The 25,196-nt window shown below is 37.8% G+C and overlaps 2 protein-coding genes across 2 annotated transcripts in view; both read left to right on the top strand.

Moving 5' to 3' along the window:
- Positions 1-8,784, top strand: part of LOC108714032 (polycystic kidney disease protein 1-like 2) — a 62,733-nt gene extending 53,949 nt beyond the window's left edge. The window contains exons 38-43 of the mRNA XM_018257873.2: positions 1,012-1,139; positions 2,283-2,443; positions 3,587-3,797; positions 4,990-5,091; positions 5,942-6,073; positions 8,097-8,784. Coding sequence (XP_018113362.1) covers positions 1,012-1,139; positions 2,283-2,443; positions 3,587-3,797; positions 4,990-5,091; positions 5,942-6,073; positions 8,097-8,231 — 869 coding nt within the window. The 3' untranslated portion in view covers positions 8,232-8,784. The remainder of the gene's footprint in view (positions 1-1,011; positions 1,140-2,282; positions 2,444-3,586; positions 3,798-4,989; positions 5,092-5,941; positions 6,074-8,096) is intronic.
- A 7,733-nt stretch (positions 8,785-16,517) lies between these two features.
- gcsh.L (glycine cleavage system protein H (aminomethyl carrier) L homeolog) lies at positions 16,518-24,240 on the top strand. Its single transcript, NM_001094199.1, is given in 5 exon segments — positions 16,518-16,686; positions 19,375-19,454; positions 20,108-20,171; positions 22,543-22,674; positions 23,639-24,240. Coding segments are annotated over 5 exon segments (513 nt in total). The 5' UTR covers positions 16,518-16,547; the 3' UTR covers positions 23,737-24,240.
- Positions 24,241-25,196: the final 956 nt, after the last annotated feature.

Below are 25,196 nucleotides of genomic sequence, written 5' to 3' on the forward strand. Positions count from 1 at the left end.
AACTATATCTTGCTAAGTTTAACCTATACAGGCAATTGTGTAACATATTGAAGTCTCCTTTACATGATTCTGGCTGGGTTGCATTAGAAAATGTTCTGCTATACTTAGGTTGTCAGGATGGGCTGGTTAAAGGTAATTGGGCATCCTTCCAAGTTTAAATTACCTTGCCTGTATGTTTTTGGGGGGTGCAAAGAAACCCCGGCAGACGAAAGGGAGAACATACAAACTACTTGCAGATAGTGTCCAGGCTGTAATCAAACCCAGAACCGCAGTGCTGCAAGGCAGTCGTGCTTCCTACTGGGCCATCGCATTGAACGTTTTACAACTATTTTGTATTCATAGAGCTATATATATATATATATATATATATATATATATATATATATATATATATATATATATATATATATATATCTTGATAACGGTCCCAGACCCGGACTGAAACATCTTTATACTTTTTATAAATAAATTAATAATTTTTACATTTCGGTGTGCGCTGCTTACTACCCAGGATATGTGAATATTTGAGATTGCAGCAGCACCCAGTTCTGTTATTCACAGAGGATAGAGAGAGAGAGAGAGAGAGAGAGAGAGATAGATGTTGCAAAGACCCGCACACCAATGTTATTTTCTTCAAAATAGTGATTTTATTTAGTACATTAATCTAAATAAAATTAATCTAAATAAAATCACCATTTTGAAGAAAATAACATTGGTGTGCGGGTCTTTGCAACAAATCTCTATATGAACTTTTTGACCCTGCACCCACAAAGTCCACATGACTTGGGGCAGCTGGGAAATTGACAATATGTCTAGCCCCATGTCAGATTTCAAAATTGAATATAAAAAAATCAGTTTGCTCTTTTGAGAAATGGATTTCAGTGCAAAATTCTGCTGGAGCAGCACTATTAACTGATTCATTTTTCCCCATGACAGTATCCCTTTAATTAGACTGGATTTGTTCCATTTATTTGAGAACTTGATACTGAACATTATTGTACCAATTTTTAGGAACCTTTTTCACTCGTGCAAATCTTCAAAGTGTCCGTCTTCATCCCTTCACTGATGGGCTGCATATCTTTGTCGTAGCAGCGGAAGTGATTTATTTCCTTTTTGTCATTTACTACATGGTTGTGCAGGTAAATGGATTAAAGAAAGCTCAGAAAATCTCAGAACAGAGGTTACTGCTCAATAGCAATGCTTAGTCCAGAAAAGAAAGGTTTATGAAAGATCTTGTGAACATGGAAAGATAAAGGTAGAGTATGTTAAAATCTGATCTTGGGTGAAGCAAGCAGAGCTTTGAAAGGGAATACCACTGCATTAATGAGAGAAATAAAACTTGGTTGAGTGTCCATGCTTTCATAAACTGCAGTTGCCATCTCCATGTAGAAGGTTAGTCTGTAGGCCAGTTACAATGGGACTGAAATGAATACTTACAAACTGTTCTACATGTCCTCAAAACCTTAATTAAAGACCAATTATGATGACATTTGGGATGAAAGATTTGAATAAGCTGACAACCTGGCTGGTGTAGGGTTATGGACAGGCAGCATAGGCATTTGCCTTAGGTGAAAATGGGGAGACGCAATAAAAAAATGTTTGTGGTCCCCATCTGCTCCCACTATGCTGAGCCTTCTGCACTGAGCCCACTGCACGAAACACTGGGGGGAGGGGCTGGGTGGCAGTGAATGACCAGGAAAGAGATGTAAGAGGATGGTGTGAGCTGGGAGTGGGTGTTGCCATTTGATGGCCTTGTGCACCCATACCTCTTGCTATAGGAGCCCTAACCCCATTGTGTTGAATCAAAATGTTGCATAAACCTGCAATAAATGCTGAAAAATGATGAATTAGGGAATGGTCTTCCTTATTTAATACTTGAAAATTACCCTTATAACCTCTAGGTCAGATTTATGTATCCTGGGTTATAAACTGCGGGAAATATTAGAAATCTAGACATTTTTTGTTTGTTTCAGCCCTTGTTGCTCTCTGATAATGCTAGGCTAAAGGTGCAGGCTCTTCAGTGTGCTATGTGAATGACTAGTACTGCACTATTATATAGTAGACATGGTGGCTGGAAGCAAAAGGGTCAGAGTTAACTTTAGATATGATGTAGATAGCTGCCTGGTTACTAGGGTAACTCAGACCCTAAAAACTGGAGAGCTACAGAACTATACGTTAAAAACATCTCCACGTAAAGAATACAAATTAGAAAAACTGTTGCAAAGCTTGTTCACTATTCTCATTTCTTACATGTACTCACATTCATCATTTAACACCTAAAGGGGAAGCGCATGAAGGCAGAGAAATGGGGTTACTTCAGGAGCAAGTGGAACCTGCTGGAATTGGCGCTGATTATTATCAGTTGGAGTGCCCTCTCTGTGTTTGTGAAAAGAACAATACTTGGGACAAGAGATCTACACTATTATCAAGAGCACAAAAATGAGTAATTTACTCCATAATATTATATTACTGTATGTGTGTGTATATATAAGTGATTTCTTATCTAGTGGCCTAGAATGCACCTGAAATGCTCTAGAATGTATCAGCTATAAATTTTGGAATATCTAAGTTGTTTTAAACATTTCTACAATGTGTTATTTTGAACAGACTACCAGTGCAAGGGAGTGGTATACTCAAAATATATCTGAATTTACTTTTTGGCATCACAAGCCAAATTTATGTATCTTTTTTTATGAATTTGCCATAATGCAGTAACACATAGCAACCAATCAGCACTTATTTTTATTGACTATTCAACACAAATGACTAATCACTTACTATGTGCTATTTATCAAGGTCCGAATTCATCTCAATATCCCGCTCGGGTTTTTAACGCTTATTATTATTACATTTTCCTGAAAATTTGCTTTGCGGGAAAGCTCAGATTTTCACGATTTTTTTGTGAATTTTCCCCGAAATCTCATAATTTTTCAGAGTTTTCACCCGAAAGCTCAGAAAACATAGTGAAATTGCCCGAAACCCCCGACACAACCAAAAATCAATAGGACTGTTCCCATTGACTTTTATGCAACCTCCACAGGTTTGAGATGCCGTGTTTTTATATTCCGGCATTTTAGCTCTTGGGGTTTAATAAATTCTGAAAAATGTGTGATTTTTTTTTAAGTCTGATTTTATTAAAAAAAATCACGAATTATTCGGATTTCAGGGAATTTTTCGGAGCTTAGTAAATAACCCCCTATGTGTTGCATGTAAATGTGAATTTCTATTAATATTCCTGTTATACAACACTGGGTATCTGTTGATGCAAAGTGTAGCTGATAGACCTAAGAGATTTTAAAACCTGCAAGACCATTACTCATTCTTAAATCATCTTACACCACATGCAGAGGGGGCAGCTCCACAATTTGACATTCACATTAGCAATTAAGAACTAAATTGATTATTATTTTATATATATATATATATATATATATATATATATATATATATATATATTCTTACATATTTTGTCAAGCAAATAAATTAATGCCAAAGTATTGTTGCTAAATGTTTCTGTAGCAACAGGTGCATTTACCAGTATGTTAGAAATTAAAACCTTTAACTTTCTTTCTTTTTCTGTATTTAGGTTTGTGAGTTTTAATGAAACAGCAGCTGCGGATGCCGCCTTGGGCTATCTGATTGCCTTTTTAGTGCTGTTATCAACCATTAAGTTGTGGCATCTCTTGAGACTGAACCCAAAACTCAATATGATTACAGCTACTCTCCGCAGGGCCTGGGGAGACATATCTGGATTCATTACCGTCATGTTCATAATGTTCCTGGCCTATTCTATAGCTGTGAGTATTCCAGTGCCCTGTTACTTATCTAGATCTGTCTGGTGCTGACTGTGTGCAGACTCTGCAGGCAAAGTTGGTATTATTCAGGTGACAGCTGCAAAATTATTCATTTCAAATGTAAAGGTTCCCATAGACGCAAAGGTCTTTCGTTGGTGAACGACTGATTTTAGCGAAATCCGACCAATCCCTCAAATTATAGTGAAGTTAGTGGGAATCGAATGATCATGGTCCCAGTGCAATCTATCTATGTTCTATGTTTGCAGGGCCAAGCAGGCAGCTACCCTCCGTTTTCCTGGCAATATCGCTTGAAATGTTCGTACATTTAAATAATAGTTTCGAGATAATCGTGGTCTCACGATAACGAAAAGATCTTTTAAAAATCTTTACATCTATGGCCAGCTTAAGTTGGAAGCCACCTAGAAATACCTGTGGACAACGTGCAAATACTATTTTAATATAACCTAGTCGATTAAAAAGATCCATTTGTGGCAAACAATTCCTTAAAGGAAGAGTTTGAGTAAATACAGGCAGTCCCCAGGTTACGTACACGATAGGGTCTGTAGGTTTATTCTTAAGTTGAATTTGTATGTAAGTTGAAGTATATACATTTACTTATTAATGCAACTTAGACATATGTTTGTCTTAACATAGTATTTATTTTTACCTTTCTGTGCTCTGCAGTAGACAACACACACCAGAGGGGATTGGGGCAGGCGGTTTATTAAAGCTATATGGTAATAAAGGCCAAGTAAACCACAGTATATTACTGTAATAGCCTCAGTTTGTAAGTGTAAGTCGGGTGTATGTAACTTGAGAACTCACTGTAGATGATACAAAGACTGGAAATTTGATTGTATATTATGTGATTGTTATATAGACACTATATGGGCCAGAGTATGCAGACACCTGCCTGTCTAATATCTCATTTCAAAAACAAGGATATTAAAATGATGTTGCTCACCTCTTTGCCCTAAACCAGCCTTTAGCCTCTACTCTTCTGGGAAGGCTTCCACTAAAAGTTAGAACATTGCTGCCTCCTGATAGAATTGATAATAGTGTGTGTGAATGTTATAGGGACCTTAGAGTGCAAGTTCTACTGAATCAATGAATGATGTATAATCTTTGTAAAAGTGCTGCAGAATATGTTGGTGCGATATAAAGTATAACAATACTATTTAATTTTTAATTACAGTGCAACTTGATATTTGGCTGGAAGCTTAACTCTTATAAAACAGTTTTTGATTCAGCCAAGACAATGGTCAGCCTTCAGCTGGGTATCTTTAACTATGAAGAGGTACAGTACTAATATTTTTTGGATCTTTACATAACATATGTGTTGTGCAGATTTTAGAGAAATGTATAGGGGGTTGTATCATAATTTCTTTCTCTCCAAATACATTTCTTTCAGCTAATTAAAAAGTGATGCCTTTCATTTTGGGAAGGTGCTTTAATTTATTGTAAAATATCATGTCATCAAGTACAATAATCATGTGGTCTCATACAAGATATAATATAATTCAGAGCCTACTGTTATTGGTGCTCACATAAGCCATCAGTATGGCAACTGCCTATAATACAGTGGAAGTTAAAAAGATTACGGCTGTAGGTTTATGAAAATGTTCAGGGAATCTTTATATGTTACCATATAGGAAGGGGGATACATCTTAAGTTGCCGAATAAAATATCTCTAACAGTGAATATATACAATGTAAGCTTTCTAAATGATCTTTAACTATAAGAAATATCTGCAGCATATTTATTAGGATAAAGTCATGTGCAAATCCAGTACCCCCATCATTTTTAGCTCCATGATTATAAATTGATTATAAAACCTGTGGCCAAGGTAGGGTCCAGTGTTTATTAAATTACATTGGTGGCAGCCACAACTATTACCCTGTAAAGCAAGTGTATTAGTGGGTTCCTTGTGTGTGGTACTGCGCCTTTTAAAAAGGTCACAGGCAAGATGTACTGGCGATCTACCTATGTAACACCTTCAAGTTCAGTCCAGCAGCAACATATGCAATGCATGAAGAATAAAACAACCTGGACTGAGCTGTAAGTTAGCAATAACTTGTGTAAAAATTTACAGTATGACACAGAAAAAACATATATTGTATGCTTATATTGGCTTTCCTCTCATTTAGGTATTGGACTACAATCCAGTATTGGGCTCGTTCCTAGTTGGATCATGTATCATATTTATGACATTTGTTGTACTGAATTTGTTCATTTCAGTCATCCTTGTAGCATTCAGTGAAGAACAGAAGTATCACCAGGTACAGTTAATGCTATTGTCTTATGAATGTAAATGACACCTGCACTGTCCTTAATTTGAAGACTCCTTTAAATGCAAATACATTTAACAATGTCTACTCATAAGATGATAATTTTGTACAATTATAGTGTAAATAATGATCTGGGTGTGCAACTACTTTGTTGAATCAAATTTGGTGTGATCGCACAAGACATCAATAACTCGCATGAAAAAATAAGATAAAACAAACATACTAGGGATGCACCAAATCCACTGTTTTCTGATCCTGAAATGAACCCCTAAACTTAATTTGCTTATGCTAATTAGGGCAAGGAAGGTTGAAAAATAACTCTTTTTTTCTAAGCATGCAGAAAAATGCAATTTCCTTGTATGTGTGATGAAAAGTCACATGATTTTAAAGGAGAACTAAAGAGCTTTGTTGATTCCAACTACAATACAAATAATTGTGCCCAAGGCAACCACAGCCCTACAGCAGTGAAGATCTGTGTCTCCAAAGATGCCCCAGTAGCTCCCCATTTTCTTTTCTGCTGATTCACTGCACATGCTCTGTGCTGCTGTCACTTACTGAGTTTAGGGACCCACTCGCAATATACAGTACACATAGAATATAAATGTCACAATATAAGGCTGATTAGTTAATACTACAGATAATTACTACATGGGAAACCAGTGCAATTAGCATCAGAATTTAATAATCAGTCCTGTAGCATCATCTACAGCTGCTCAAAGCCCACTGAGCATGTGAGTGCCGCAGACACTTTCCAAGATGGTGACCTCCTGTGACAAGCTTGAAGTCCTAGATCATTGCTGCTGGTATGTAGCTGAAACTTTTGGTTGTTGCAATAAGCGCAGTATATAAAATATGGCATTTTTAACCATATTCATTTTTAGGGTTTAGTTCTCCTTTAAGAATTCTGCCTAATCCCAAACCAAATCCTGGATTCAGTGCATTCCTAAAACATACTGTACATATTGTAAAGAGTCAAAAGCTGATACAGGTATGGAACTTTTTATCCAGAATGCTTGGGACCTGGGCTTTTCCAGATAAATTGTCTTTCCGTAATTTGGATCTCCATACTTTGTCTAATAAAAATAATTTAAACATGAAATAAACCAAATAGGATTGTTTTACCTCCTATAAGAATTATTTGTATTGTAGTTGGGTTCAACAAAGCTACTTTTTTATTATTACAGAGAAAAAGGAAATATTTTTTTTTAACTGTAAATTATGTTTATGAAATGGAGTCTATAGGAGATGACCTTCCCGTAATTGAAAGCTTGCAAGAAAACGGGTTTCTGGATAATGGAATTATAATCTTCTTAAAGTTGTATGACACTGCACCTCTTTTTAGCTGACTATTGGAATATTCTGAAAGCTCTCCTGTCTGAGTCTGCATATGTCTCCAGTAGATAATAAATATAAGAAGTTGCTTCTATGAGAAACAAACAAGGCATTGTATGTATTGATTTAAATGAAAAATAGCAAATGCAAAAAAAAATGCAAATGTTATAATGGATACTGTTGCCCATGTGTTATCATTCATGAGATTGTTAAAGTGAAATCCATCACTGCATTTAATATGGCAATGGAGCTTTTGGTGAATGAATCTAAGTAACCTCAACAAATCACTCTGTATGTTATTGTAGTTAGGGTCACTGAAACTCTTAGGGGTGTCCCTGCTATGAATGTTTCCTCAGGCGGGAGCACCCAACAGCTTACTGAGGGGTAATTAGGAGCTGCTCTTGGTAACTTAAAAACACATTTTTACATTGGAATTTCAACTCTTCTAGTGCAGAAAGCACAAAGTGCAAAAAGTACAAAGGGTTTATAGCGTCTGTTGCCAGGAAATGTCTATGGAAATGTAACTGGTAGGATACTAGCTATTAATTTGCTTTCTTGTAGTTAAAGGGTTATGGAAACACACTTTATGTGTGCATGTTATTATAGAATTCCTGTTGTTAAGCATTAGCTGGCTTTTCACTGCTTAATAAAAGTCTGACATGCATTCTTAAAATTTTTGTAGGCATCAGAAGAGGAGGAGATCGTTGAACTCTTGCTAATGAAGATCTACAGTTTTCTTGGTCTCAGGCATAAAAAGGAAGAAGAAGGTGCCATGGGAAATGTTCCAAAGGCCTCTCTCATAGACCAGAACAAATGAAGAATATACAGTATTAATTCATATTTGATCTTATATCATTGCTTAGCCATTCTTAGAAGCTTCAGTGAGTTGTAATATATTGTACAGTGTTTGTATGGTACTGTTGTCTTTTTATGTAATGGAGTTTGAAAGAAACAAACTGCGCTGACTAGTCTCAATGTAAACTATGAACGATGTATGAACAAAATATCTTTAAACGATTATTGCATGACCATCCGGAATTAAATAAGAAGCAGGTATTACATGGTCTCCCAATTTGTATTTACTTAATTGACATATAGAATAAGACATTATATCCCTTAGTGCTTTATTAGTGCTTTATTTTATAGAAAAATAACGTTTTGAATTAATAGAACAGCCAGGGTACACTTTCAACACAAACTCTATTTATTTTGCAAAGGTTTTTTATAGGTGCACAATTGAATACTGTCAAATTGCTCATCAATGCATATCCTAGTACCACTATATAAATAAAGTTATGCATACAAGTATATACATACATTGATGTATATTAATGGAGAAGGAAAGGCTAAAATTAAGTAAGCTTTATAGAAAGGTCTATATAAATACCAGTAAACCCTCAAAGTAATGCTGCTGTGAGTCCTCTGTCAATAGAAACACCACATTTCTTTTCCTCCTCCCTCCTCCCCTCCCTGCTGTAATCTGAGCCCAGAGCTATGAGTGAGTAGGCAGGAAGTGATGTCACCAGCCAATATGGTACTTGCTATCCAAAACAAACAGAGAACACTTCACGATCTGTTTACTCAAGTATGGTAAAGCAATTTGCAGAGTAAATATAGTGTTATAGCTTGCACTATTGTGGCTAATCTATTGGAAAAAAAATGCTTCAGTAGCCTTCCATCTACTTTAACAAGGTGTTAGTCATACTGCACTCTAATTGTCATAAACCATACCTCCCAACTGTCCCTTTTTCGGAGGGACAGTCCCTCTTTTGACAGCTCAACCCGCAGTCCCTCATTTGTACTGGAAAGTCCCTCTTTTCTCTGCAATGAACAGCCAGAAAAAGAAACAAAGTTTCTCACTTAATTGGCTTTTAGCAGAGAGCCCAGAACACCTAACAGGTGCAAATAAGATACTTTGTAACAATTTTGAGACACAAAAACACAGTTTAGATAAGGAGAAATATTTTCAAACTTTCATAACCTGCCAAATTTTGTAAAACAAATATGGTAATTAGGGGGTGTGGTCACAGAAAGGGGTGTGGTCAAAAAATTGCTGCGCTACGTGCTGGAAAAAATTTTTTGTCCCTCTTTTTACTTCCAAAATGTTGGGAGGTATGCATAAACCATGACTGCCAATATATGACTGATTATGTTTATTGTTGCAAGGCACAGCAGTTTAAAATACAGTACAGCTAGGGTATTTACTTGATTCCGGACAGATGTGCAAGAACAGTAAGAGGTGCGTAAGTGCTACAGTAGCTACAAGATTTAATCTAAAGATAAAGGGCCAACGCCCGAAACATGTTGTGGAGCATTTTTCCCCAATAAAGCACTTTGCAGTCATAGCTACTGCCTTGGATCTGTCCTGCTTTCTATTATAATACTGACTTAATCTAAAGATGGCCATAGATGCAAAGATCCGATCGTACGAATCATCATATGATCAGACTTCCCCATCTCCTGCCCTGCCACTAACCATTCAGATCAAAGTCTTACCAGTCAGATCAAATAAAGTAGTTAAAGAACAGCTCAGCAATGTTCTGCCCCTGGCCGCAATCGTACGATATCCATGTCCGACAAAGCTAGTGACAGTCTCCCACTGAAAATCGTACGATCGGCAATACATGCAGAGATATTATCGGCAGCCGACAGAAATTTTTTAACCTGTCCGATCGACCAAACGACCGATCTCCGCTGGACAAAAAATGTCGGGACTCTCTACACACAGTCCGAAAATCGTACGAATCGAGGATTGTTACGATCAGATCTTTGCGACTATGGCCAGCATAAATGTATCCTCAGTTGCCTTAATCCAGTTAACATCTGCTGTTAGACAGGAGGAACGTCTTCCAATTTGTCACAGAGGGGTGCCAAGCAATTGTCAGAATGTATGTTGCCATATTACTTCAACCTTTGCATGTTCATGGTTTTGATTTTCATTCCAAAAATAGTTTAGAGTGTGGTCTACTCTACAATCAAACATTCTACTTAACAATACACAAAACATCAGAACCATCTTCCAGAAATCCATTCCTATGGTGTAGTGAATGGAGTAGGCTTTGTTGTGACACAGAAGGACAACCTGCCCACTGCTTCTCAAATTTACTGGCAATTTATTGGGTATGAGGATTAGTTGAAGGTTGGTTTCCCATTGCTGCATTAATTTCATTTTCAATTTTTGATGTGACCTATAAACATAGCTGCAAAACAAAAATCCTCAAAGAAAGATGTTGTTAGGGTCTTCAGGGGCTGAAGCATTTGTTATTAAATGCCTCAGTTGAAGGTATTAGTAGAAAGTGGAATAAGGGGATCTTTTACATGAAGGGCATGTTGTGCAATATTGAGTGAGATCCATCCCTGAATCTATTAAGTGTAACCAATGCCGGGAATGGGGTAGAAGTACATGGTGTCTTAAACTATTGGAATCCAGCTTTAACACCAATTCTCAATTGTGTGCCATGGCATCAGTGGGACCAATACAAGATTCCTCTGCACTCAACCCATTATCAATATATTTAAGACAGAGACATTTTGTGCATACTGCTACTGAAAAAAATGCCTTACCCTTTAAACAAAACAGGGATTGTTTGTCCATATATTGCAATATATTTAAGCTGGCCAACTACGTCAAAGTCATCCCATATCTGGCCAGTCCTACGCTCAATTTTCATCTGATTCATTAAGAATCATATTGCTTCATTATACATTTTACAAAGGGACTAAGTTTTACCTGCAACTTACTTGCTGCTTTCAAAGTAAAACTCCCAAACTTGGCTGCCCTTTTATTAGACACCAGTGGGATCACCTGACTATAGTTGGGAAGGGTGGGAGCTACAACATGGAGCTGGTCACTGCTCCTGTATAACTATAACAAACAAGGGAAAGTTGTGCTCACCACTAATTTTTAAAACCATTAGGCGGGGGTGCAATGAGGCTGTGACCACAAAATACATATAGACAAATACAAGAGTCCTCTGCACTCAACCCATTATCAATATATTTAAGACAGAGACATTTTGTGCATACTGCTACTGAAAAATGCCTTACCCTTTAAACAAAATAGGGATTGTTAGTCCATATATTGCAATATATTTAAGATGGCCAACTACGTCAAAGTCATCCCATATATGGCCAGTCCTACGCTTAATTTTCATCTGATTCATTAAGAATTCTATTGCTTCATTATACATTTTACAAAGGGACTAAGTTTTACCTGCAACTTACTAGCTGCTTTCAAAGTAAAACTCCCAAACTTGGCTGCCCTTTTATTAGACACCAGTGGGATCACCTGACTATAGTTGGAGAGGGTGGGAGCTACAACATGGAGCTGGTCACTGCTCCTGTAGAACTATAACAAACAAGGGACCAGCCTAACTGCTAAACATCAAACCCGCCCAATCCTTTGGATTTAGTTATATGACAGTAGTCTTTATCCTGGGCCTTTTCCCATCTCAAATAAAATGTGCTATTGCAGCAGCTAGACCACTTTTTCAGGAGGACCCTACATAAATATTCAGTTCTGCAGAGCAACATATTCTTAATAGCCTTTATGAAACCAAACCAGGAAAGGTTAAATTAATGAAAGCAGTGTGTTACTATAAATAAACCCTAGCAGTCAGATATATGGAATAATGTAATATAAGTATATAAAGTTTATTAAGTGATAAAGTAGTTTCATGACCATAAATGCACAGGTCCATATATTCCATGACCAAGGTGACTTCTAATGACTAGCACAGATAATACATCATTTTTTATAATGTACAAATTTCAATGAGACATGTAACACAAATTATGTCACTAAATGCCAATTATAAGGATATAATTTACTGGATTTTCATGGCTCTTGTGTTATTATACTACAGGTATGGGACCTGTTATCCAGAATGCTGGGAACCTGGGGTTTTCCGGATAACGTATCTTTCCATAATTTGGATATTCATACTTTAAGTCTACTAGAAAATTATGTAAACATTAAATAAACCCTATAGGCTGGTTTTGCTTCCAATAAGGATTAATTATATCCTAGTTTGGATCAAGTACAAGGCACTGATTTATTATTGCAGAGAAAAAAGGAAATCATTTTAAAAAATTTGGATAAACTAGAGTCTATGGGAAACTGCCTTTCCGTAATTTGCAGCTTTCTGAATAATGGGTTTGCGGATAACGGATCCCATACCTGTAGTGTAAATAAACCCTGGTGAACAAATAGCATTTACATTTCCAAGCCTGAGAGCTGCAGAATTAAAACTATTGAAACATATGTATGAATACTAGTTGAAAATGCATTATGCTGGTTTTTTGTAATGTGAGAGCATTTTGTGCAGCCAATACATTATTTAAGTCTACTACATTTGCACTACTGCCCATGGTTTTATTTTAAAATTCTATTTTCGTTTTATTGTAGAATCCATTGGGGAAATGGAGGTGTATTTTGGTAATTACAGGCTAGCTAGCATACCATAGTGATCCTGATTTTATTTTAATCGTTTTGAAATACTAATCAGAAAAATAACTCACTGTTACTAACTGTTGTGAGCAGACCACAAATAAGGAAAAAAACTCCAGCAGTGAATAGCACTTCCTTGTCCTTTAAAATGAATTCATGTTCAAATTACAGGTAGTGGGAGACTGAGCTGTTACTGTGGGTGACCAGGTGATGTGGGACAAATAAAGTACATGCTAATAAACACGACTGGCTCTCTAAAGAAAGTCTGCACTGCATTTCCCCAAAGGGCAGCCTTGGACAAACTTTAAAAACCGCCTGGACACGGATCAAAGTGGGTAAATCAGATTAAGTGTAACTCATCTTAAAGAGAACATTGCTTGGACCTCATTTCTCAGTGTATATGCAGTTCTAAAAGCAGGGTTAATCACTGGGGGGGGCAATTTCTTAGGCAGTTGTTGGTGATTATAATATCTCATCTCAGACCACCAACTTCCCACCTGTCGCCAAAGATCTCTTGGGGCTGCCCTGGGCTACAGAGTAAAATCCAAATTAGACACTGGATGATTACTCTTCTGTGCATAAGCACCACCCAGGGCCACAGCAAAGAGCCCTGGAAAGAGCAAATTAAGTTTTCTTTCAGCCCTAGATTAACTCTGCCCCTGATCCTTCCCAGCATCACCCCAAAACCATCCGTCCCAAGCTCACCTGGCCTTGCTCCCTTTCCATATATTTCCCACTAGAATACCACCAGGCCAGGCCAGTGTGCTTTTCAGCATAAAGGAGTGCTGGCCCAGGGTATGAGGTAAGCAATAAAAAGTGGGTGCCTAAAAAATTGGCACACCCCATGAACTCTTGTCCTTTATGAGTAAATAGTACTCCTGTATTGCAATGCACTCTAAACCTATTCTCAATCCACATCTGGTAGTGAAAGTGCAAGAATATAGTCTACCATATAGAAGTATGTAATCCAGGTAAGGGAGGAAATATATAATAATGCGGAGCCTTGGAAACCACTTGGAATCATTCCCCATTGATTTGAAGTGCAATTGCCTGGCATACGTCTCAGATGATTGTTGCTTGGAAATGTGCAGATCTGTTACTATACAAAAATGTTACCTGTTAACCAGAATGCTGGGAACCTGGGGTTTTCCGGATAACGTATCTTTCCATAATTTGGATATTCATACTTTAAGTCTACTAGAAAATTATGTAAACATTAAATAAACCCTATAGGCTGGTTTTGCTTCCAATAAGGATTAATTATATCCTAGTTTGGATCAAGTACAAGGCACTGTTTTATTATTGCAGAGAAAAAAGGAAATCATTTTAAAAAATTTGGATAAACTAGAGTCTATGGGAAACTGCCTTTCCGTAATTTGCAGCTTTCTGAATAATGGGTTTGCGGATAACGGATCCCATACCTGTAGTGTAAATAAAAAGATTGTAAAATGCAAAAATACCCAGAGAAGCACCGTGGCTACGTTTATTTTTGGGTTTAGATCCCCTTTAATAGCTACTAATAGAATAGTTGTCTAATCACAAGGATGATTTAAAAGGGAAGTTTACTTTTAAGGTAACATTTTGTAAGTTCTAGAAAGAATATTTTAAGCATCTTTTCATTTTAACTTTATTTTTTTAATTATTTTCAGCCTGCACTCTGGTTGTCGTAGGTCCGTGCTCCGTCAGCCAAAAAGCAGATTACTTGCATGTACAATTTTAATGTTGTCATTAATTTTTTGTTTGCCTACTCCCTAGTTAAGGGTCCTGGAGAATCACTGGTTCCAGTTTTCTCAGCAACGACGTGGAGGAATTAAGACCTCTACTTACTCAGTCAACAACCCCCCGCCCGGCTCACACCAAATTTCCTTTGGCATGCTTCCCTCTTGGTCTGGCACTATTAGGCACCAATGTTTGTCCCATGATCCATGTGTCCAACATAATGCTTTTCATTCACTAATATCAGCAGAGTTGACAGGTGAAAGGGGCCTTGTGTTCTCCATTATTATTTGCCAGAGAGCAGCATCAGTAAGGAACAGATTATTATATTTCTATTTCTGCTTGTAAGGGTGTCTGATAAGAGATAAACTATGGGTAATTGTAAGGAATAAGATAAACATAAAAACCCAACCAAATTGTGTGTGTGTGTGTATATATATATATATATATATCTGTGGAACCAAAGTATTTCATACAGTACCACATAGAAACTGAGTAAAAAATGTAACTTTGGATTGAAATATAAAATTAGTTAGTAGCTAGCTAGAGGACTGGCTGAAGGATATATTACAAAGGGTGTCAGTAAAAGGAACATTTTCTAACTTGACCACTTTGGCTGAAGTAGAGCTCATGATTTGCAGTTTGCTAAAAATATGCTTCATGATTCCTTTTGGCGCAATCCTCTGAACTGTAAATTGTACTGTCCCCCAGCATGATGCTAGCATTATGTTTGCTCATGTTCGTATATTATATTATAGCAAAAGGACCATTTATTTGTGTTACCTACAGTATATACTGCACATCTTTTTAATATGCTACTATTAGGAAAAACTGTGACGACAACTTTATAGCTTCTAATACAAGGTGAGCAGATTTTCAGAGTGAAATCTGGGGACAGGCGAGAAAAATGGCCGTGCACTTAGAACGTTGAGGCAAAATTTTAGACCATGCCCACTTCACAAGGCACACCCCCACTAACATACCTCCCAACTGTCCCTTTTTCGGAGGGACAATCCCTCTTTTGACAGCTCAACCCGCAGTCCCTCATTTGTACTGGAAAGTCCCTCTTTTCTCTGCACTGAACAGCCAGAAAAAGAAACAAAGTTTCTCACTTAATTGGCTTTTAGCAGAGAGCCCAGAACAGCCACAGGTGCAAATAAGTTACTTTGTAACAATTTTGAGACACAAAAACACAGTTTAGATAAGGAGAAATATTTTCAAACTTTCATAACCTGCCAAATTTTGTAAAACAAACATGGTAATCAGGGGGTGTGGCCACAGAAAGGGGTGTGGTCCAAAAATTTGCTGCGCTACGTGCGGAAAAATTTTTTTTGTCCCTCTTTTTACTTCCAAAATGCTGGGGGATATGAGTCACTAACCACTCCCCATTTTACAAATACACCCTTGATTAATATTTAAATGAATGCAGTGGCGATTCTGTGTATAATAACAGGATGGCACAAAGGTCATTCTGTGTATAATAGCCAGACCTCATAGTAAGATGGCACAATGTCATTTCTGTGTATAATACCTTTACCACATGACTCAAAGCATTTACAAACAGTGGCATTGCATGTCAAAAAAACAGAGGATGGGGCTGCAGGTGTTACCAACTAATAATAAATGCCCTGCTATTTGATGTTTGCCCCCTTTTTTTAAAATGAAATAAATCATTGCAGTAAATCTGCCTTTTATGTATTGCCTCAGTACCTCCCTTACACCCCCTCCCTCCACTGCTTGCAAACACTTGTAACTTTCAGTACTTTGAGACTATTGAGAAGCCCAAGCAAGTCCCCTTCCCCCGCCCTTTGTACTGACTGTGTGGAGCAGTGAAACAGCACAGGACTTGCTGCAGACACGATCAGTGGATTGCAGAGTGAGCACCACATCTGCTGTTTGCAGCCTGCCAGCCCAGAGCTGCTTGTTAGGAGAAGTAGAAGCGGCAGCTGAAGCCGAGCGCTCAGTAAAATGGCGATGCGTGTGGTGAGAGCGGTGAGAGCCCTGAATACAGTGACCGTGGTGCGGAGGTCGGTCCAGGAGTGCAGTCTGGTATGGAGGGTGTGCTTGGTCAGGAGCTTTGCGACCGGCTCCCAGTTGCTCTCCTCCGGTGAGTTTTTCTCCTGGGCGGCAAGTTTACTTATCCAGTTATATCCTGTTCATTCTGCATCTGAGCTTGCCAGGCACACATGTCATTGTACTGATACAGTCTGACCATGCAAACCCCGTGCCCTTCATGCTCAGAGCAAAGTCAGGGGCTTGTGGAGTTTTCCTTGCTACATGTGTGTACTGACTGACTGTGCAACTTGCTACATGTGTGTACTGACTGACTGTGCAACTTGCTACATGTGTGTACTGACTGACTGTGCAACTTGCTACATGTGTGTACTGACTGACTGTGCAACTTGCTACGTGTGTACTGACTGACTGTGCAACTTGCTACGTGTGTACTGACTGACTGTGCAACTTGCTACGTGTGTACTGACTGACTGTGCAACTTGCTACATGTGTGTACTGACTGACTGTGCAACTTGCTACATGTATGTACTGACTGACTGAAGGTGCAACTTGCTTCTCTCTGTCATATTTGCTGGTCATCATGAATGGACTGTGCTCCATGTCCCGCCCCTCACAGCCTCCACCTCACACACATGAATAGTCTGTTTTATACAGGAATGTAACAAGTTTCCAGTAAGTGCGTTACTGTGAGATAATCAATTGCATGTCCTTGTACAGCTGTTAAATGTAGCTGGGTATGGAGAGTTTTACAGTTCATTCATTTACCTACAATAAAGCACTTGTTTTATATGTAATGATTTATAACCTGTGTCAGAACTTTTAAAAGGATCCCCCCCCAATAAATTGTTGCCTAATTAAAGAAATTGAAACTATCAGCAGCTTTCCAATATACGTTACATTTTTAATGGTTTTAAAGTTTATTTGTGCATATAACTGCCAATGAAAGCCCTATGTCTGGCTATTTTTGTTCAATGCTCTCGTGACGCTGACTTTGGAAACAATGTATCAGAAGCCGGCTGATTAGGAGACCCAAGTCTGTACGGCTGACTTCTGCTACATAGTTTCAAGAGAGAACCAGCAGCAAGAAACGCGTCAGGAGGGAGTGGCTGACGTGAGGTATGCAGACGGGGGAGACACTGCCGTGTGGTGTGATACGGGCAATGTTTTCATGTTATTTTTTTAATCACTCAGGGCTATTTGTATTGTTATTGGTGATTTTGCACAAATGTTTTAAGTGAGATACTGTGCATGTCTTCAAATTTTAAACATATGTAGAGAAAAGTGGGACACTCAAATCCTGCTTTTAGTTGCATTAATGAACAGCCTATTAAGCACATTAGTGATTTGTTGGTTGACCCAGATTGTGTGGGTTCAGGTTGAAATTTGGCCAAACATGGGGAGGTCAGACTGGGGAAGAACTCTCCTCCTTTGCTCCTGAAGATTCAGTGAGTTGAAACTAGAGACCCACACAAGTGGCATACAAAGTGTGGTGGTGCAGGTATAGGTTGAGTGCAGGTCCTACAATGGCAGCATTTTGCTGATGAATTAGGGTTCTGGGCTTTTTCCTGACCAGCACATCACTAAAGCACATATAAAAGGCAAATACGTTCACAGTGTACCTGTCAATTAAAATATAATTCTATGCTTCTATTTCCCAGTCCAGGTATTCCTTTGAAGAGTTGACAAACACTAGAGCTTTGTGAAATCCATTGAAGTTTTTAAGTTACTATATATTGAATAACATATCTCTTCAGAAGGCAAAGTTTTATTTTTACTTTGCATCCACTTTAACCCCCCCCCCATTGTTACTTTGCACTTTGCTTAACTTTTTAGACTATGGACTTTTCGTACTGGCCAGGGCCACACAGCGTGCATGTTGCTGGCTTAGGGCTTTTATACATACGTGTGCAAGTTTCATGCATTTCAGATGTGTAAGATTACTGCTTGAATTCACTAGAAACACACAAACTCGTGCTATTCAGAAGAAATTGAGCAATACTCACGTGCATATACTTAAGCCTTTGCAAGCATTTTTTTCTTTTAAAACACAGAGTTCACAATGTTCTAGCGTTGGTAAAATTTATATATGAATATCTGGATCATATTTTAATTGGCAGGTGCCCTGTGAATGGGTTTGCCCTTTATATGTGCTTTATAGCCACATGTACAGGTGTGTTGTTTTGCCTACAAGCAACTGTCACTGTTTTCTGTGGATCAAATGATACCGTGTCTTGCACCATATGAAAAGACTGAAAGGTGCCAGAGGCAAGCTCCAGGCAGTTCTATGACTCTAGTGCTGCTTCAGGCATTTTTGTAGCTCAACATCTCCTAATTATCCCCCACTTACCTACCGTGACAAATGCTGTGTGCCAGTACATGTCCTAGCACCAGTGTTTTCTAAAAGGGATGTACGCTTTTTTATAAAGTTTTCAGTATACTTTTTTGTATACTACAGAGGGAGACTCTGAAACGGCAGTATACAGACACTTTTTTATTTTTCCTGTTCAGAAGGGGGCTCCATGCTTAAGGGAATCTACTCCTTTTTATAATCAGTCAATTCGATCTACTATGGCATCGCCTATTTGTGAAAATGAAATTAATACGATCACCCATGCCAATAGGGAATCCACTGAATCCCTGAATAGGATCCAGATCCGGCTGAATCAGAGCCTTTTTCAACAGAATTCGGCCAAATCCAAGTACCTGGCTGAAACGAATCAGAACCCGTAAAACCATGTGCCTTTTTTTTCTTAACCTGCAAATGTCTATTTTGTTGCAGCCTTGAAATTTACAGATAAACACGAATGGATATCAGTTGAAAATGGAATCGGAACAGTGGGAATCAGCAAGTTTGCCCAGGTATTGTTCTGTTTGGATAGCGCCCAGTGATACTGCTGCAGAATCCACTTAATAAGATAATAATCTGCTAAAATGAATTCTACAGCATCCCAATTAAAGCAGAAGGAATGTCGTTTAGCACATGGGGGTGCCAAATATTAGGCACCCCCAAGTGAATGTATTTACTTACAAGAAAGCCTGGGCTGGTGCTCCTATCAGCAGAAAACTGCACAAGCCCGGGGTTATACCAGTGGGCACCACGGAGCGCTCCTCTTCCAGCTTCTTCTTTCTTCGCGCTTCTTTCTTTGTGCTTTACTGTTGGTATATTTTATAGTCATCTTTTTTTCCCCATCTCTTGAATTATTATTATCCAGATCATATATGTTAGTGGGCAAATTATTCTGGTCATTGGGCATGTGGTAGATTGTGCTTTTTGTGCATGTGGAGATAAATGTACAACAGTTTACATATTTATTACTTCCATTGTACATGAATATTTTGCTCACTATACGAACATGGAACATCAGCAAATGGTTTTGTTCAGGGTTTTTACATAACATTTTCTTTATTCGTATATACCTTCAAAAAGCGTCCATACAGATCATTTGTTTTTCAAGAGACTATATCTTCCTGATTATGTATACATTTTGTCTTGTGTTTAATTTTCATTTCAGGATTCATTAGGCGATGTGGTGTATTGTAGTCTTTCAGAAGTTGGCAAAAAGCTCAGTAAAATGGGTATGTTTTTTTTTTTTTTTAATTATAATGGTTCCAATGCTGTTTGGGGTGGGTCCCTATGCTCCTGTTTGACATTTCATCCTACAGTAGAAATACTAATTAAATGAGGGTCATAACTGGTTTTAAAGCAATTTTCGGCTTCAGTTAGTCTGAAACACATGGATTGTATTTATTGGAATACCGGTCACACACACTTGGACACAGACCCACCTTAATATGCCAGTAATTGACACATTTGTCAAAACTGATACATGTGTCAAATTGTAAGAACGTGTGACTTTGAGGAGTTGAGCACCATCCTGCCCTATGGAGTTTATGTGCCGCTGGGCACTGTCACACGTTGTACATCGCATGTAGAGAGAGGATTTGGACAATTTATTTAATCGTGGAAAATACATTTTTAAATCCTGAAGTAATGCAGTGGTTATACTCATAAATGATTGGTGGCTTGGCCTCAAAGTCTTTATTAAATGCACAGTTTAAGACCTAGAATAAGTATACCGTGAAGTATGTAAGAACAGCAAAAAAAAAGCAAATGCAAATACCAATGATTCTTCTGACCTTTATGTGAATAGAGCTCACAAGCTCTAGTGCTTGTCTGTTATACAAGACCAGTTTTCAATCAGTCAACTTAATGGGGTAACCAGGTGTAATAGAGATGACCAACCAGTATTTCTCCAGCTGTTACTGATATAAAACTCACTTAATTTCCTTTTATATTGTAAGCAGAGAGGTGCAACGTACAAGTAGTTACTTGAGGCCTGTTCCTAAATCTCTCCTGCCTGCTCCTTTCCACATCCACCCTTAGGCCACCTCCCTGCTCCATCCCCAATCTGCCCTCAAGCCATCTTCCTGCTCCATCATCTCTCAGGCCACCTCAATACTCTGTTGTACATTCACTCTCAGGACTTCTCTCTGCTCTGGGAAAATAAAAATGATGGGAAGTGGGGGGCTTAAATGAAAACAGGAGAGAGTAGAAGAGAAAATAGCAGGTCATAAAAATAGAACAAAGGCAGTTGGCAGATCAGAAGATAGGAGAATAATAGCTGCAAGCGCCTGTAAAGTTATTGATTTGTGCACTTAATTTAAAAGTAGTTATAAAAAAAAATCGCACTGCATACTATTCCTACATCTCATTGTTACTTCTGCCATTGCGAGGGTCTGCCTAAATCTCAATCATCAAAGCAGGACTTGCAGCAAAAAAGTTTGAAACCTTGGAATTCTAGAAAGGATAAAAAGGTGCATATCCACTGAATTTAACCTTTCTGGACACACTACAAAGTGGCCCACAGAACCCAAATAAGGCTAGCTTAGACTTTAACAAATGTATTATCTCTATAATTCTATTGTGGAACTTTTGTGGCCTTTTGTGCAAAACTCTTCAGCCCCTGTCAGCATCTGCATATCTCCTAACATTATTTTCATTGCTATCTAGGCATTATATTGTTAAGGTAAAAATTAGGGATGCACCGAATCCAGGATTCGATTCGGCCTTTTTCAGCAGGAATCGGATTCAGCCAAATCCTTCTGCCTGGCCGAACCAAATTTGCATATGCAAATTAGGGGTGGAGAGGGAAATTGTGTGACTTTTTGTCACAAAACAAGGAAGTAAAAAATGTTTTCCCCTTCCCACAACTAATTTACATATGCGAAGGATTCGGGGGTTCGGCCAAATCCAAAATAGTGTATTCGGTGCATCCCTAGTAAAAATTATGAATATATATTTAAGTTGTAGGGTCAGGACATATGTGAAGTTTCACTTTTCATATGAAAAGTTGAGACAAAATATTTTCCTGTGTGAAAAGCACCTGTTAGTAAGGATATTTGTGAGCAATGAACTTTTAAGTTATTTTATAGACCTCCATGTGTCACCAGCCTTTTGCTGTCTTTGTTTAATCTGAGTTAATTGGTAAGATTTTTTGAAATTGCAGAAAAAAAAAAATATAAATATACCAAATATAGGTTAAACTTTGGGTATAGGCAATCGAGTTAACAGCCTTCTATAATTTAAAATTAACCTTTTTTTTTTGTAATTTAACCATGAGCCACATTTATGTAGAAAGTCATGGAGCAACATGGAAAAAAAAGTCCTGGGGGTGCCAAATAAGGGCAGCGATTGGCTATTTAATAGCCCCTTTATGGACTGGCAGCCTACAGGAGACTCTGTTAGTACTTCTGGTTTTTATGCAACCAAAACTTGCCACCAAGCCTAGAATTGAAAAATAAGCACCTGCTTTGAGGCCACTAGGAGCAACATGTTGTTCATGAGCCACTGGACAGGGATCCGTGTTCTAAATGTTGCATTGTTTCATACTGGTTGGATTGTAAGTACTTTTCCAGTGTATCATATTTTTCCATTTTCTGCTTATAGAGGAATTTGGGACTTTAGAGAGCGTCAAAGCTGTGAGTGAACTTTACTCCCCCCTAACAGGAGAAGTTACTGAGATAAATGGAGCACTAGCAGACAATCCAGGCTTAGTCAATAAATCTTGTTATGAAGAAGGTAAGAAAAATTGGTGTTGTGATCAATACTCATAACTAACGTTTTGCCCCCTGTTTCATACACATATCATGCTAACACAAAGAGAAATATTAGTGTGAGCTTTATTTTTCTGATATGTATTGTGTAAAAGTAATTCCCTGATGGCAGGGTTGTTCCACAAGGGGTAAGGGTAGAGAGTGGGGTCCAGCCTTATTTGTTAGGGTATGATCTGAAATAAGTCACACACTCTCCAAGATATCTTGTGCAATGTGACAGGTAGATATCATTTAGTCAGTTACTTTCCACACACACACAGCAGCATGGAGTGGAACTGACAGTTTCTGTGCTGCAAGAGGACAATGTTATTCGAAGGAAAGAAAAAGATAGTAAAAACCCCCGCACTCTCAAATGAGATATATCTAAATTATACTGTGAACCAACCAATCAATTAATTAATATGAATTAAGTGCATGTGCTAGTACTAGCACATGCACTTAATTCATATTAATTGATTGGTTCATGGTATAATTTAGATATTAATCAATTCATCTCATTTGAGAATGCGGGGGTTTTTACTATCTTTTTCTTTCTTTCGAATAATTGTTAACAGTAATCCACGCCTGTGACTCTCTACAAGGTAATAACTTTAATAAACTTAAAAGACTGCCTTCCTTCTTTGTGTTTTTTGTAATTGTGTTAGAGGACAATGTTAGGCAGAGCTATTGATGATATAACTGACCCATACATATATGTGTGAATGTACAGTATATGGATGTATATTCAAGATACTTTTTTATAGTTTGCACTTAGATTTAGGATGCAGGTAACTTGGTATACTTGTTTATAGTGTTTTACCCTCACAGTGGGTGTTTCATGAGTCCGTTTGCTGTTTTGATCTGTGGTCTGGGACAGCTTGGAATAGCAATCCATTCTTTATTATAATATTTAGTAGAGTGTTGTAACATGCCCATGCTTTTGTTTGTAGGTTGGCTAATAAAGATGACAGTAGACAACCCTTCAGAGCTTGATGATCTAATGAGTGAAGACGCCTACGAGAAATACATAAAGGCACTTGATGACTGATCTGATCACTATGTGGAGCGTAACCCAACTAGAAGGTTTTCCCTGTGTAGGTTGAGTAGTGGTGTCTCAGATCACACTGGTGGGGACTTCTTATCGCAGCAGTAACGGTTTTAATCAAATGCAACTTGCAGAAGTTGGACTGGAATAAGGGATTCTTTTTCAGGAGTTTTCCCAAAATCTTTTGCACATTGCATACATAATTCCAAATTTTGTTGTTTTATTTTTACATATGAATAATTATGCTTAAATTTAGTAAACCTTAACATGCTGCAAAAGCTCAGATCCTTATGTCATTGCTGCAGAGTTCTACTGCAACTCAAGAGTTCTTTTTCTGGACAGCCAATAATGTAGTTATTTCTTTAAAGACTGTTCTTCCTTGTGTACTGGAATGACAACTGTCCCTTTGTGGTGCAAACAGCACAGGTATAGCTATGACTGACGACAACGTTTGTTGCACGTTCAGAAATAATGTCTTGTAATTAAAACTGACATATTGGACCTTTATTTCTTTCTGTGTGTTTTTTTATATACTCCGTAGAGCAGTAACACAGCCATGGAAAGCTACTGCTGTGTGAAGAATGATTTGTAACACTACAATGTTTTGCTTGCCAGTTTCTAACACTAAAACCCTATTCATTTCAGATTGGAAAGAGGCACACAAGATGTACAGTATGTATACCATGCTCTTAGGGCTATTTAAAAATATTAAAGTAGTATTTTTAGTTTTGGTTAAAATCTCAAGTGATAATCTTTTTTTTACCTTCCGTAAGCTATATACAGGCATGTGATCAGTTATCCAGAAAGCTCAATTATGGGAAGGCCATCTCCCATAGACTTCATTTGAATCAAATAATTGTAGTTTGAAAAAACGGTTATTTTTCTCTGTAATGAGAGTGCCTTGTACTTGATCCTAAGATATGATTAATATTTACTGGAGGCAAAACAATCCTCTTGGGTTGTTTAAAAGTTTTTTTTTTCCGTAGACTCAAAAATAATCTATGTGGAAAGCCCCAGGTCCCAAGCATTCTGGATAACAGACCCCAAACCTGTACTCAGATGACCTTTTTCATGTCTTTCACAAGCAGAGCAACATCACAACTGTTTTCCTTCTGAAGGCATTTGACCTTACAGTTACAACACTGACTAGCAGTGTTGTAACATAATTCATTAGATTGTCTTTTTAAATTGTTCTGAAACTTAGAAAAATATATATATATAATATTGCAAAAGTGGTTAGCAAAGCACCGTAAGCAATTTTTACATTCATTTTTTAAGCATGTCTTTAATTTACATGTCCTTCCTCCAGTCTCCGCACTATAATCTTGGAAATAAGTGGTCTGCTGATACTACTGTATAGTTTTTAGTAGTTATTGGGGGTCATGTTCTAAACAGTTGGCAAATTTGTTCCTGGGCTGTAACACGTGGCAATCAAATGATTGCTTTCAGTGCTCAACTTGCAG

Source organism: Xenopus laevis, chromosome 4L (genome assembly GCF_017654675.1).
Source record: "Xenopus laevis strain J_2021 chromosome 4L, Xenopus_laevis_v10.1, whole genome shotgun sequence".
NCBI classification, from domain to species: Eukaryota; Metazoa; Chordata; class Amphibia; order Anura; family Pipidae; genus Xenopus; species Xenopus laevis.